Genomic DNA, 17,044 nt, shown 5'->3' with positions numbered 1-17,044 from the left:
TGAAGTGGTGAAGCTGCTATAGCTACAGCCCAGCTGGTGCCCATTAATGCTCTCGGTATGACAGGAACAAGCTCATGTTCAGAACCCTCCTTCTTTCCATTGACAAACATTTATCACTCTTCCTTATAAATCAATGTAAACATCCTTCTCTGAGTTTAATAAAATGAAGAAAAAACAAATTACTCAGATATGCATATTATTTTTTAAAAAAGAATAACCTTGTAGCCTTTTCAGTCACTTCATAAAAAGATAAACTGTATTCTATTTATCTGACGACATGTCCTTCACAGGCAAAAGGAGAGGGAAACAATGCATGATTCTTTTTCTGGGTTAATAATTTCATCTTTTGTCCTAAAAGCCTGTGTGGTCTTTGATTTTACATTTTTCTGAAATATATGGGGTGAGATATATGTAAGAATAAAGAGTTATAGGTGGTTTAACTTTTCTTTCCATTGCTTAAATACACTTTTTTAGCTACGAAAAGACAGCCTTTGATTTTCAAAAAAAAAACCCCACAGAAATACAGCAGCTCACTTTTTATCCTGATAGAAGTATGTTTTCATTGGAGATGAAAGTAGAAATTATTAGTAGAAAAACAGTAACATGCAACAGTCCACATATATTCAGCACAGGACATCTTGCATGCTTGGCTGTTGCCTCATATTACTCCAACCTGTGGAAAGTACTGCATAAGCTGCAGTGTTCCTGTTATCATGCAGACCACAGACAACCATAAATTCACATTTACTGCACACCAATACAACACAGATACAGGCTTAAGTCTCTAGACAACAGCCTCTCATGTTTGCATTGTATATACAGATACCTAAGGGGTTTTAAAAACCTCACCAGCTACACACTAACACAGATAGAATGATCTAAAGATGTGTGAAGGTGTGGGGTATGACATGGAGAGATGGCTAAACCCATCATTTTCTATGGAAGAACAGAAGACATAACATGCAGACAGCAGGTAGTTAAATTGGACAAGGCATATATTGCTTTTTTTTTTAATAATCTGATGCTTCTTATGCTATCCCAAGGTGATTTGAGACAACACTCCAGCACAGACCTTTTTTGATTATATACTCTGCAGATATACATCTGTTTGAGGGAGCTCAAAATTTACTGAGTGCCCTTCTGGAACTGTGACATATGAGGACAGCCCAAGCAAAGAACTGCAACCATCACTATACTGATGAGCTGAATACTGCTCTTCAGGCAGAATTTGGCTACTCAGCAGCACCAACAGGCATGCTTTCTTTTGGACACTTCACATGACCAGATCTCATAACTCACAGCAATGACTTATGGATATATCCCTCTATGTATTTTAACACAGCAGAAAATAATGGAGAAACCAGCACTATGTGCTTTGGTTTGTTTGCAATGATCTCTCCGATATTGTTACCACCAGCAAACCATAATGCAACAGTGGGAGACATACAAGCAGTAAGGCAATGGCTGGCCATATAAAAGTCATTTGTGAGATTAAACTTTCTGCTGAGGAGAGCTGCAATAAAAGTTAATGAACCATATTTACATGTTGGCTTCCATCATCACTAAGATGAGTGAAGCTGAACAGCATTGTCCATATTGATACTTTTACACACACAAAAGGACTCTCATGAAGGCACCTCATTTTCATCACCAAAGCCATGGCAGCTGTCAGTGAAGTCAGGTGAGATGACACCAATGCACTAAGGTTCCCACTTGATGTTTCATAAGGTATTAAAACACTACACTCCTTAACAAGTTAATGGGAACTGCAGATCACTTATCTCGCCATTGAATCAGGCACCTTAATAGAGAGAGGCATAGTCAAGGTTTTATCTAAATAACCTTAAGCATCCCCATTCTATTCTATTCTATAGGAGTTCCAAAGACAAAGAGAATGACAGTTCATAGAAATCTATCTCAAGCAGGACAAATGCCACTACATCCAACACGAGCAGATTACATGGTTGCCTCAAGCTTGATGGACCAAGTTCTAAACACTAATTTGATTCCAAAATAAGTTCATTACCCCTCATACCACCCTTTCGCAGTCTCCCCTTGTACTTCTCCTCAAGAGAAACCCAGATGTGTGGCCACAAACTTTCTTCCAGCAAAAACTTGGGATTCAAAGCTTAGATCTCAGAATCACAATCTGCTTATATCTTCAAGTTGTCTAGCCAATTTGGGTAGCTAGAGTCCAGATGTGTTTACACATGAAGCAAAAGTAATTCATGGAAGAAAATAATTATAAACAAGTGTTAGCTAGATGCACTATTTTGAGATACATGCAATATTCTGTTCATTAAGTCAGCTACAAATGCTACAATTTAACAGAAAAGCTACTTTTACTAATACAAGAACAATGTATCTAGTTGTTTGGGTTTCTTCTTAGTTGAATTTCACTTACCTGACATCTCAAGATATCAACAAGCAAAATATTATATAAAATATAAAATATTATATATTTTAAATTATAAAAGTATATAAAATATAATATATAAATTATTAATATTGAATTGTCTTTGAATGGTCATGGTGATGGAGAGAGGTTCCTGAGGACTTTGAGAAAGTAAATGGCATTCCTATATTTAAGATGAGCAAGAAGAAGGATCTATACTAAGGTCGAAAACTATCACCTAAAATTAGGGAAAAAAAACTCAAAATATGATAGTCCTCAAAACATTTTAATGCAGTTTCATGTGAGGACATGGAGATAATAGAATATACTACAATTTGATGTCATCAGATAACCAGACTAACTCCAGATTTGCTACTTTAGCAAAAAAATTATCAATTAGCTAAATATTTAAGATATGGTTAGTACTTGAATTCTGATGTTGATATAAGCTAGCAAGAGGAAAAAAATAAAAAAGAAAGAAAGAAGAAAAAAAATCTTTACCATTCTCTTAAGAGTAAGCAAGATCACACTCCTTCAGCCTTTTAAGCTTTCCAAGAAAGACTGGATATGGGGAAGCTAAAGCAGGCTATCTTTCCATGGTAGAAAGCAGGCCACAGAAAAAGGAATGCAAAAAACGGTGAGACTGCAAAACATATTTACTGGAAGGAACTTGCATAGTATACTTAGTTTCACTTGCATGACTCTGGAATAACTCTGAAGTCTAATACAAACCAGAAAAAAGCCAGGCTCTAACTTTAACCTATTTAGCAAACTAGTTGGATAAGAATGCCTAAACACATACTGTAAGACTTTATGTGCATCTGCAAAATGCTTTTTACTGCAACAATAGCATTGACTGGAGATGATGAAATAACACATTTTCTTTGTTTATTATACCAGTTCAGTTCAATATTTGAAAATCGAGTTAAAAAGCTATTTGAAATTAGAGACAGAAAACCACTTCTTTTGTTCTAAGCCAAACAAAAAACAAAACAAAACAAAAAAACCCACAAAAAACCCCAAAGAAAAACCCCCAAAACAAACAAACACAAAACAAAACAAAAAAACCCAAACCCAAACAAAAAAAGGGGGAGGAGAATGAAACCTTCTAACACTGAAGTATAGAGCAGCCTGATAATTCAAGGAATTATCTTCAGTGACAGTTCTAATTCAAAAGCATTTTTCCACTTTCTGTATTTAAAGCAATCTTTTCAATATCATGACCATCCTGTAATACTTGCATTTCAGTAATTTTCTCTCCTCCCTCTTCTTTATGACATTAGTTCTACTTTGCTTCGTACTACAAATGTTACAATTATCCTGATAATCGCTGTCAAATAGAGATGAAATCCTAAATCAAGGGATAACAAGGATCTGTGTTTCAAGTTAATTATATTACATATGGTCACCCATTTCTTACACTTTTCACTATGTGTCTGCTCTTACACGTTGGCTGAGACACTACTGAGCTTGACTCCTGCAGCAGTCTTACATATGAATAAGATTATAGCAGAGACTATGATATGACAGCTATGTCGCCTGTCATTTGGACAGAACTCACTACACACCTAGGCACAGAGGCCTTCAAATTTGAACAGAAATTAACATGGAACAACTTCTCAAACTGTTTACCACTTGTGTAGTATTTTTTTTAATCATATGGATCAAAAAGTCAACCATTTCACTGAAAAACTTACTGAAAGTTACTTGCAAAGGAACACTACAAATCACATGTAACAGCTAGAATTCCTAGAAAAAGAATAGGTACAAGCTAAGAACATTAGGAGAACACCAAGCACATTTATTTCTTCCCTCAAACTATGGGAATAAACTTTCTTCTGTACATCCCACCACTACTGCTGAGAAGAGCAATGGGGAAGATTAAGAGAAGCATTCAACTTCCCTCCCCGTTTTAATGACTCACGGCCATACCAATGATTTCCCTACACGGAGTGTTTCTACTACAGCAGAGGAAAAGTGTCACCTGCTGTCTTCAATACTAAGCAGTTGAAGCATCACCAGCAGCATTATTTCCAGGATCCTTACTGATGAATTTTCTCTGTAGAAAGGCACCAGAGAGCCATAACTCATAGCAGATTTAATGTTTTGAAATAACAGATTTTAAATGCAAACTTTATTTTACTTTTCAACAAAATTAAGCACCAGTTTTGTGTTTGCATGCCTATATGTCCTGGATCTACAAACCCAAGCTATTTACATAGAGTCTTCATAACTGCTGCACCAGGGCACCTATCTTATTTGGAAAAATAAAACTGAAGAATGAGATGTGTGAGTGCATACGTGCCTGCCTGCACGAGGAAAGTTGCAGATAACAGCCTTCTCCATAAGCACTTCCTTTTGCCCTCTGGTGGCTTTCTATGTCCCTACACATAATGGAAGCCCAGACTATTTTTGTCAGAGTTTCAAAATCCATTTACACTAGGAAAATAAATCTGTGTCCCCATATATTTCCATGGATTTGAATAAGATATTGAAGTCTTAAAGAGAAGCAGGGGTAAGCACAAAAACAAAAGATAACAGCAACATAGAAAATTATTATGCTTGATAGAGATTCTGCTTTTAAATGTAGTTTTTCCTCTTCCTAGTGAAAGGAATTCATCCAGTTTTATGCCATGGATTTAAAACAAAGACTTATCTCAAAGGCTAAATTTAAAACCAGAGGAGGCATTCCACTGTGAACTCCCCCAACAGCATTATTAGTGTCATGGTGTCAATTCCTAGTCTTACAGAGCTGACACACTACGCTCAGGTAATTCTACTGCACGCCAAAGGTGAGAACAACTGAAGGACTCAAAGAACCTTGGTGCTCAAAAAAGCAAAAGATGAGCTTCTCTGTTTATTAAAGTTTGTTGATGTACGTAGAAATAAATAATTGAAGCCATCCCCACATGATGCTGCACTCTGAGCTGGTTACAACTCAGGGAAAAGCTCTTTGTATCAAGACTGACAATTCTGAGTCTCATGTGCAGCAGTAGCTATGGAAGTCAGCAAAGCATTGGGTATCTTTACAAAGGGGACTGAGAATAAAAGAGAAGTGATTGTTTCAGAGCCCCATGAAAACTTTATAAGCTCATATCTCAGACAGAGTGCAATTCTAATTTGCATCTAAAGAAGGGCATAGCAGAGTCGGAGAAGGGCGACATAAATGAGACCACAGAGCAACTGCCATATCAGATGTCCAACAGGTTAGGACTACTTAACTTGGAAGGAAAACATCTTGGGAAGAACATTACCTAAGGTTACAAAAACAGAAAAGCAGTGGCAAGGTGAAAGAATTGGTATTACAGGCCAAATCTTGAAATCTTAGAACTAAGTGACACTAACAGAAATAATACAAGTCTTAAAGAAAAGGTGTGGAGTTTGGCCAGTGAGTAGCTGTCAGGAAATTGATGTTACAAAAGTTTCTGGTAGAAGGCAGTCTCCAAGAGAGAGACTAGAACCTCATCTGTAGTTCTGTTTATGCTGTTCTACATATCTGCTGGTACTGCTGCAGGAGTCACAATACTGATAGAGATGAACCAGTCATTGGTCTGATCAACAGGCTGGTACTATTTCCTTTGGAAGGAAAACTTAAGGGTAGTTCTTATATACTTACAAGGTTAACTCTCACAGAGACAGTAGCTTGAGGGTAAAATGACTTGCTCCACCTCACCATCTACTCCGTAATGAGAATAGTTCACACTAACAAATGAAATCATTGTATCATTCCTTACTTTTCCCCATCCCTGGGGAACTGATAGTTATGTCCAAGAAAATTTACACAGTCAAAGGTTATACTGATAATCAGATAGGACACCTATGTTCCCCTTCCTCCTGACCAATTTTGGAGATAAACAGGAATGATATCTCAGGATTTCTTCCTCTGTTCAGACAGCAGTGGACATTTAAACATTTTAGGGCTTAATCTCCGGTTCATACCCTTTCAGTACCTAAAGGGGCCTATAAAAAAGCTGGAGAGGGACATTTTATAATGGTATGTGGTAATATGACATGAGGTAATAGCTTGAAACTTAAAGAGGACAGGTTTGGATTAGATATTAGCAAGAAATTCTTTATTGTGAGGATGGTGAGGCTGTGGAACAGGTTGTCCAAAGAAGCAGTGGAAGTGTTAAAGGCCACATTGGATGGGGCTTTGCACAGTGTGGTCTTGTGAAAGGTGTCCTTGCCCATGGCAGGAGGGTTGGAACTAGATGACCTTCCTAATGTTTTAAAGACCTGTGACTGTCATACTATTACAAAAAAAAAAAAATCTATGCAGAAGACAAATTCATATTTTTATTTTCAGCCTTGCATTTTCATGTCTTGTTGTACATGTCTCTCATGCTCTGTTCCCACAGGAATTTTTAAGAAGAAAACCCTATGAGAAATAACTGCTGAGTAAACTTCTTCAAACAGCACAGGATAAAGAACTGTGAAGAACTTCCTTGCTTCAAAATAGCTGTAATTTTTTCAATTGTCCTTACTAAGATGGCATTCACACATCTCAAGGATGACAGAAGTACCAGACAGCATATGACATTAGGATCTTTCCTCAGGACTGCATATGGTCTCAATGTCATCAAAAAAGTACAATTTCTCTTAAAGTTCTACTGAAGATCACTCTGATGAAAAGCATGAGTGAAAAAAAAAATCACAAGCAACTCCTGAAACAATTCTTTAGCATATTCTCTATGATAGTATATTCTATATGACTTATTAACATTATTTAAGAGTTTGAATTATTCCCTTTTAATTAGTCAAAACATGAACATTTGTTAAACCTCAACTTGGAACCTTTCTATAAACTCAAAAATCAACAAGCTGGCAAACAACTCTGGTCCATCATCTGATTCAGCATTTGGTAACTGAAAGCAGCTAGGAAAAAAAAAGTACCCTCTTCAGGAGCAAGAGCTGTACAAATTAGCCAATTATCATCGTTAGGATTTATTTTGCCTCAATGAATGTGTGCACTTAATACCCCATAATTAAACATTCCCTTCAAATTGAGAAGGATGAAGCTTTCACTTTAATTCATCAACATTCTTTAAGACATACCTGCACAATACCTTATGATTCTAATCACAACACAACCACCCCATAGCACTAGACATCGTATAAATGCTGTACAAAAAAGGATACCTCTATCAAAATATCTTCTTCTCTAGAAAGATGAAATTTTCTCTAAAATGATTACTCTTTATTTTGTGGAATAAACTGCACAAGAGAATACCATATCATTGAGATTAGCAGAACAGAAATTCTCGACCAGATCTTCATACATTAACCTATTTCATATACACATTTATCATGTCTTTCGTCCAATTTCTGAGGTACTTATACATTTCCTTGCAATGTATTCTCCAAAAAAAATCAATCTGTGTATTTTATATAAGTCTGCAATGAAGAACCCTGACTGGTATGGGGTTTTTTGGCAACTTACTTAAAATAAAGTCAAGTACAGGTCTCCAACCCTGAGACGAACTAGCACAGTTAAGTTCAAATTTTTACAGGGCAAGTTGAAAGAAGGTTACACTCCAACTATTCCTGACTTTCTTGAACTACCTCTGAGCATCACTGTCTGAGAGTGTTAGGTGGCCCACACCAAAACTGCTCAGGGAGCATGCTCACAGTTTAACAGCAGGACCTACTGCAAGTTAGTCCTTAATTCAATGCCGTGGCCCTGTTCAAGTTATTGGAACACATACGTAATTTTAAAATAGTCTAATATCCTGATACTATTTATTTTACTCTGTGGGTTAAAATTTCCAGCAAAAACTATGACTACAACAATACTACTGTAAAACAAACAAACAAACAAACAAACAAACAAACCAAACCAAAACACTCCCCCAATAACCCACAAGAGCAGCCAGCTGACTGATCTCAAAACCTGATTATGCAACATTAAGACTTTTACAGTGAGCAGGTTCTATCCCTCACAAGCTACAAGCTAGTAGGTAGGGGTTGTTTTCTTCTTAAATTGTTTTCAGTGTTGATATAGCTCACACATGCAGTTTCCACACCTGCTTGACAACATTAAAGTAAATTATTGCAAACATTAGACTTTAATGCTGTTATTTTTGTGGCCTATATTGTCACATGCTAATTTTCAAGTTTTCCATTACATAAAGGTACTCTTGTGGCTGTGAAAATACCCTTGCAACCCAATTCACAACTGCGTAAACAATCAGCATAATAATTTTGTTTAGTTTGCTAGCACAGTTTGAAACAGTTAAAAGAGAAGTTTAAGTCTCCAGACCACTGTTCATCTTATAGCAGCATCAAAACTAAAGGTTCAATTCAACAGTTTAAGACTCAGCAAATTATTTCACTGATCATTTCCGTAAATGGCTTGTAAAGGAAGAAAAACAAGGTCTCAGGAAAATATGCAGAGTTGTGTGAAAGACTTATGGTTAATGGCTTAAACATTGTCAAAATCACCAGACCTTTGTCCACTGTAGCCAACTGCTCCTCTGTGACCACTGAAGCCCACTCCTCCCCAAATATGCCTCCTGACAGGAGCTGGACTCTGAGTTAAGCCACCTGACAGGAACTTGATATAAGATAAAGGTGGTACTATTGGTCAAATATCTCAGGTCTGAGGAGAAGTAAACAAGTCGGGGGGGCAAAGAATGTATCCACAACAAAAGCCATTCTCAGCAGCTGTGTTGACAATCAGCTCTGGCTGGGTTCAGCAGGGGAGGCCACAACCCACAGAGTCATCTGAATGACTCAAAACACTGGCCCTTCTGTGAAGGCACAAAGGTGCTTTGCTGAGGCCACCAGAAGGACAGGCTTCTGCACCCCTAGAAGGACAGGCTACCCTGCAGAGATGGGATGGTGCCTTCTATCATGGTAATTGTCCTCTGTTCAGCTGGAAAACTTCCCCTGCACCTCCTAAGAGAAGGTTTGATGGGGCTCAACAGCGCTGAAGTGAGAGGCAGCTGAGAAAGGGTCATAAATAGTCAAAGACCCCCAGAGCACTCACCAGACTCATTCCTGAGGCTTTCCACCAGAGGACTGCACATGATCCAAAACTGCTGCAACAGATCCAGAGTCTGCTGCAAGAGACAGTGTAAATTCCCCTCCCCGTCTCCGCAGAGGGGTTGCTTGGGTGTTCCTGCCTGGCCTGAACGTGTATCAATCCACCGAACTCCGTCTCATGGGCTTCTTTTCTCACCCCCAAAGGATCAAGACCATCACTTCAACCAACAGACAACTAAATTGCAATGATCAAGTCTCGTCTTAGATCAACAGTTGGTAAATATGAACTCTTATCTCCTCTTTCTCTCTTTTCCCTAATACATTTTCTAAGGAATATTTTTATGCTTTCATATTGCTATATTACTACAGATAATAATAAACAAAATGGCTACATACCTGCTTTCCATCACAACCAAACTGTTCTAAAATAAACCCTGCATACATATATTTACAAACACTGATCATTCACTCCAATCTGCCCCAAGGGATATATTAACAAGAACCTGGGTTACCCTCGCATTGTGGGGTGCTTGTAACTAGTTGCCACAGAGAATGAAGAAACAAAATGCAAATGAAAAAACACCATTTAAAAAAAACCACAAAACAAGCAGACATTTAGCCACAGTAACAGATTTTTCTATTGAGACACTAAATGGTACAGAAAGCCTCTAAAATGCTAACACCTAAGGGCTATATCTCACCACTGTAACATTTCTCTACCCTTCCCTAGAACTGATCGTCTAAAGGCTACGTTACCACCTCATACCTTCCTGTGTTCTCACAAGTGGTTGCAGCCACACACTCACCCTTTACATGATATATCCCTTAGTTGTTTTTGAGATCTCCTTCCTCAAGATCTCCTTATTTCTTCCACTTCCAGTGCCTTAATTTCCTCACTTTGCCTTTCAGTAAGCATCTTCCCCATCAGACCTGTGACACTTAACAGTACAATTGTCTACAATTACGCTCTCGAGACATGGTCATTCACTTTTGTCCCCCCAAGCACATCCGTCCCCTGCAGACAGGAGACAGGCTGAAGTAGCTGCACACAATCACGTCCTGAAAACTAACCTTTACAGTAATGGACTCTGCAACCTAGATCCAATTAGAGCTTCAGCAGGTGAACTGCATTTTCTACTAATGCAGAATTTCCAGTCTGGATCATTTCTCCATTTCCTCCTCTGTATCTCCTCATCACTTCCTTAAGTTTGCCTTACTCCTCAACTTCTCAAACAATTGTCTGTAGAACATCTACCAGAACACTAACTACCCAAGTAACTAGCCATTACACAGTATCAAAATTCAAACAAAACTAATTTCTTGCTGACATGCTAAACATCAATCTGTATCTCAGAGCAATGCATAAATCTGAGTTTTTATTCTGGTTTATAGGATATAATGAAACCTATATTCAGGTTTTGCAAAGAATAGAGCAGAAACTTATCAGATTAAGAGTTCCCTTTATATTTCTAAAAATTATTTTAGAATTATTAGTTTTTCTCAAACATCACCATGATCATTCACCCTCTCTAGTTAGTATTCTGTTCGACAGAGACCAGACCCAAGACTCACTCTGAAAGAAGCCATCCATTGCTGACAAACTGGCATTGCTGCAGAAGTCTTTAAAGTCTTACAGAAAAATCCCTTTGCATTCCCCATTTCTTTAATGATGTAGCTGAAATTTACTTTATTAGTCCACAGAAAATAGCCTGCCTCCATTTTAACAGTATCATAAAATAGCAGGTGAGAGAAGGGGCGGGATGTATAAACAAGACAACAGATTAAGAAGTTCTATAGGAAACAAAACATATATAAGGCACACACACACACAAATCCCACATACAACCTGTACCTACTGCTGTGCATCCACCTAACTCAGAAATTTTCCAAACACCTAAAGACAGTGTATTATAAGAAGGAATGACAAAAAGGGCATCATCAACATATTTCCAAGTATTACCCAACATTATATTAATCACAATATTTATCCAGGGTCCCAATTTTTTTCAGCCAACCCTACAGCTGAGGTTTCCATCACCTACTTTACATACAAAAATTGTATTAGACACACCCTGGCCTGTTGCCTGTTGCTATTTCTCTGTGCCTCAGAACACGATTAAAAGTCTATTCAAATGGCTTTTTCATTTCTCCTCCTGTAGCTTGAAACTTAAGTAATACTGAGACTGTATATATGGATCACATTCCAATGGGCTTTGCCAGGGTCTTCATTGTTCTAGTTCCCAAGTGACTCCCTCTAGTGTGATCTGCAGGGTTTTAGTATTTCACCTCTTTACAATGGAAGTGTATCCTACAGCAGGCTAGGATGCTCTTTTGAATACCAAAGAAGGCTTCGTTCAAACTTTAAGTAGTAGTACACATGTGAAACGATTTCCCCCTTAACAGTTGAAGAGAGCTCTTGGATAGCTACCCATCTCTTGAAGACTAATTTATCTTCATTTCTAAACTTATATTTAGTGTATCATTATTCTCATTGGTTCATATCACTATTTGGAGGGTACATTCTTGACCCCCACCTCATCATTCTTCTTTTCCGACATTTGAAAGTGCATTTCTACTAAGAAATGCTATAATCTCCTTAATTACTTTGTCACCTCTCTTATTCACTTTTTAGAAGTGTCACTCCTGTCACATTTTAATTTACAGAAAGTAAAGAATAGTCGAACGACTACAGCTAGTCGGAAAAGCAGAAAAAAAGGGAAGGTGTAATGTTCCTAGAATTGTTCTGACAGGGATTTTCCACTAAATACAGCATCCTCCATTTTAATTCTGGGCTACTGTAGAGTAAATTATTTGATTTCTGCTTTGCTGAACATACCTTTAGGATATTAATAAATATCAGAGGCAAATAACCACATGTAAATTTTCAGAGATTAGGCATTAAACCAATTAAAATGCAACTGTGGCACTCTAGCTTATTGCCACTTATTATTATCACCCAAACCCCTCTGAAAATTGTGTCATTCTCTCAAGAATTCATACTTTTAGATTTTTTAATCCTAATCTGTATCATATTGAATTTAAACAATCTAATTTAACTTTTAAAGCTAGAAGACTACTAAACTCATTTCTCCCCTTAATTTTTACCTACTTTAAAGCTGTCAGTAGCAATCTTATCCTGTTCAAGAGGGAAAAAAAAATCCCGATACCCTTATTTTAATTCAGTTGAGTTGCCATAGTAGAGGAGAAAAATGATGCATCAGCATGTCACAACTAACTAAAGGTGCATGAGTTCATCTAAATATCTCAAGTATCAATTTTATAAAGCCTTCTTCCTCTGTCCCCAAGATATTTAGACTTAAATCCTTCTTTTCTCCTCTTATACCTTGCTTCTTCTACATATTTATACACTTTTCTCCCTTCAGTTAAGGAATCTGGGATAAAATAAAACATCCCTAATTCTCATGACATCAAATAGCTGCCAAATGCATTTGGAAAAAGAAAAGTTACTTCTCAGTGTCTTCTCAAGACACATCTTATCTATCAGCAATGCCAGTTACACAGGAATGATCTTAATATATTTCTAGCACAAATTTGCTGAGTATGTTAGAAATATGCAGTATAGGCAAGTGCTGTGCCTCCAGCATAGTAAATTCATGATCTTTTCTGAAGGTTAGGCAAGAGTATACATAACCAGTAAGCCTATCAATTGATAATAAAATCATCTTCCTATAACATCCATAGTAATAGTATAAAATTGCATAAGCAATATATCCATGATTGGTGAGAGGGGGGACCACTATAATCACAGCAGAAACTGAGCCAAATAAGTTCTCCCTTTGGAATTAAGTCAGTATTTTTAAGATGCGTGCATGAGGAGGGGTAGAGAAACAGTTCCACAATTTTTTTCTTTGTATAAAAACAAAATGTCCTAGAAAATGGAATTTCTGGTTAATATACAAAGATACAATTGTTCCAATGCTACTGGAACCATTATTATTCTAGTTAATGTCACAATTGAGAATGAAAAGATACAGGGGTTTATTAATGATGCAATGCCAAAATTAGACAAAGAAGTAAATACTTGTGCTAGCAAGGAAGAGTTTTCCTTCATTTTTACTTGAGAGTCAGGAAGTTTTTTCCTTATAAAAACCTAATTGTATATTGATACCCTAGCAAAGTATCTTGAACAAAGAATACAGAGCAGCATTTAACTGAATTCTTCTCAGACACACAGACAAGGCTTAAACTTTCCATTTGATTCTTGACCCCACAAATAACCAGCTGTTACCAGCTGAATATGCATGTCCATTTCCCCCATAAAACTCTTAGCACTCAGCAGAGATTAACAAAAAGCTTTGCCTATTACACTGTTTTGCTAAGTTTTATCCCTACAAGAGAAAGGAGAAGCAAACTACATCAGATCATCTGTATTTCAAAACATACAGCAAGATTGCTAGTGTTGTCTGTGACTTTGGGGCAGCAGAATTAACTGTCAAGTCATTAAGAAAAAAATAAACAAGAGTCTAAATGTCTTGATAACATTACAGGGAATGATAACAACTGTATACTATGGAAAGATTTCACTGCATTTTAATTTTTTTTTTTATATTCCCCAAAATTGCTATAAAAAAGGCAAGTTCCTCTTAACAAAAAACAAAGAAGAGCTGTGAAAAAGTGCTCTTCTGTTTGCATCTACTATATCTTCTTTCCATATAGTAACATAAGACCTTATTCATACCTCAGCTATGCTAACTATCTGTAAGTGTGAGAAAGAAAATTCAGTATCTCTCCCAATACAAAGGGGGAAATTTCAAAGTTTTTTCATGAGCATTTCACCCTATTCCATTAGCTTATTTAGTGAGCTAGGAAATGCAAAATGTACATAATTCCACTTCTCTTCAGTGCCACATTTTAAGACCCCTTTAAGCAATTTCAAAAAACAGCTATTAATAATGTGCAGTTTTGGTTACCACAATATAAGAAAGACATTAAGCCATTACAGAGCATCCAAAGGAGGGCAACAAAAATGGTGAAGGGCCTTGAGGGGAAGCCGTGTGAGGATGGACTGAGGTCACTTGGTCTGTTCAGCCTGGAGGAGACTGAGAAGAGACCTCATTGTAGTTACAACTTCCTCATGAGGGGAAGAGGAGAGGCAGGCACTGATCTCTGCTCTGTGGTGACCAGTGGCAGGACCTGAGGGAATGGTCTGAATCTGTATCATGGGAGGTTTAGGTTGGATATCAGGAAAAGGTTCTTCACTCAAAGGGGGTTGGGCACTGGAACAGGCTCTCCAAGGAATTGGTCACAGCACCAAGCCTGACAGAGGTCAAGAGGAGTTTGGATGATTCTCTCAGGCATGTGGTGTGATTCTTGGGGATGGTTCTGTGCAGGGCAAAGGGTCGGACTTGATGATCCTTAAGGGATCTTTCCAACTCAGCATATTCTGTGATTCTTTAGGGAAGCATAAGGTTTATTTTTCTGCTTTCCTTAACATGAATGCAAAAGTTGACTTCTAACCAAGGTAGCCTAAGGATATGACACAAATGCGGTATAGGTAAAAGTAAAGCAGATTTTTTGAAAAATGCCTGAGTTGATAATTCCAATTTAAAGTGCTTCCACATAGCTAGATGTTCAAACTTTGCACATTCCAAAATATCAAAACACCTTAACAAGTTGAACATGTTTAAAAAGGACTTACTTTTATTGTAGCAGGTTGCTAGTACACCTTTATCTGCAGGACTGGTACTAATGTGCCAAATTTCACCCACTTGATGAAGGAGAACGTTTTTGTTTATAATGTTATTTTCATCATCAAAATCGATTATGTGAATCTGCAAATACAATAAAAGAGAACATCAGGGTTTCAAATGTTTTCCCGTGGGTCTTAATTATACGTGATGACTATACAGAGCAATTTAATGAGATTTTTATAACCGATATCTATTTTAATTAATTATTTATCAACAATTTACTATATTCTGATTATTACTGATTTCATGCAGGATTAACTTTTCCAGGAAAACACAAGCAATTTCCCTGTTTTGAGGAAATGCTATGCTTATTCTCAATTTTCAACTTCAATCTTGAAGGTGATTTTTCATTTTATGGCTAATTGTCAATAAGCCATTCATATTACAATTTAACAATTCTTAATAGCAATAAACAAAAATAACATGACAATTCTTAGTCTAATTGTCTGCGCCAATTCTGTACCTAAATCATGGAATTCAAACCAACTACAAAGAAAGGAGATAGAGGGAAAGAATTCTTCTTTCAAACAAATACTCTAAATTCAGTAAGAAACTTTTTGAGAGTTCACCTCAGCAATTACGTACCTCTAACAAGATACAAATTTATAATCTTTTTATACTATATGAAAACATAAAATATTGAACTGAAAGAGGAAGAAAAACAATAATATTTAAATAAATAGGTAATATTTTTAAAAGACAGAACTAAGTTTGATTTTTATTTTTCTCATTTTTGTTTTTTGCTGGTTTGTTTGCTGTATTTTTTTAAATAGGTCTATGTTACTATAATTTTTTCCTCTCTATTTTTAGTTGGTTGTTTTTCTATAGTTGCCTCAAAAATACAAGAAATTGAGGAAGATTCTAGCCTGCATAACACACAGAAGTAAGTTTACTCAAGGGACTAATTCCCCTAACCTCAATAGTGAACAAATACATTTTAAAAGACTCACAAATTTTAGGGAACTGTATCCTCATTAAAAATTCATTTTCAAAGTTGGTGAAAAACGAAGAGGGGAAAAAAGCCAGGAGATATCCAATCATCATGACTGAATTAAGTCTACTTATTTAAGTACTGAATCACTGCAAAAATCTTAGCTATGCAGAGTTACAGAAGATTTCCTTAAAATAAAGAAGCTACTAAATACGTCTCAATCTAAAGTGGTAATATTAAACACTATTATTTTTAAGGGGCTGAGTTTACATGTTATCTTTTTCTTTATTGTTCAAACAGTTATCAGCAATTCCTCCTTCAAATATAATCCTGGAACCTCATCACCTGTATTATTCTTCCATTCTGTCATCCAAGGCATGTAAGAACATCTGCAGTTGATTAGCAAGTTGCCTTTTCAAACTTCATTTCTTGCCTTGAATCTAGGAATCAGGACACTATCCACCTACCTCAACAACTGCATATCCCTCTTAAAGAATGGCCCTCCTGCCTTTCAAAAAAAGATCAGTCTAACCTTTATCTCTTTTTTTCCTTTGGAGTCTCCTTTGGCAGCTCAACCTAAGCCCCTCACTGAGGGGAATGAGGCCACTTCCTCTTCCTAGTCCTGTCTCTTGTTACCTGGGAGAACAGACCAATCCCTACGTGGCTACAACCTCCTGTCAGGTGGTTGTAGAGAGCTATAAGCTCTGTCGCCCTTCTCTGGACCTGCTCTAGCACCTCAGCGTCTTTCTAGCAGTGAGGGGCCCAGAACTGAACATAGGATTCAAGGTTTGGCCTCACCAGTGCATTATACAAATCATGGAAATTAGAGATGAGAAAAGAGTAAGTGACATACTTTGGTATTTCCAATGCATACAACGAATGCATTAAATTTAGCAACAATGAAAGTACTGGGGACAAAAGTTCTAAAACTACACCTTGTAGAACACAGTACATCAGAGAAACTACTTAAACCATTCCCAGCAAGTTATAAGAACCAAATGCCAAGTACTACACACTATTAAT

The 17,044-nt window shown here is 36.9% G+C and overlaps 1 protein-coding gene across 1 annotated transcript in view; it reads right to left on the bottom strand.

Annotated features, from left to right (window-relative positions):
* Positions 1-17,044, bottom strand: part of EIPR1 (EARP complex and GARP complex interacting protein 1) — a 74,994-nt gene that overhangs the window by 45,549 nt on the left and 12,401 nt on the right. The window contains exon 3 of the mRNA XM_018085145.3: positions 15,039-15,171. Coding sequence (XP_017940634.1) covers positions 15,039-15,171 — 133 coding nt within the window. The remainder of the gene's footprint in view (positions 1-15,038; positions 15,172-17,044) is intronic.

The sequence above is a fragment of the Manacus vitellinus genome, unplaced genomic scaffold (assembly GCF_001715985.3).
Source record: "Manacus vitellinus isolate BGI_N305 unplaced genomic scaffold, ASM171598v3 scaffold_11_pilon, whole genome shotgun sequence".
Taxonomy (NCBI): Eukaryota; Metazoa; Chordata; class Aves; order Passeriformes; family Pipridae; genus Manacus; species Manacus vitellinus.
Note: the sequence above shows the minus strand (reverse complement) of the source record. Positions and strands in the feature narration are given on the sequence as shown.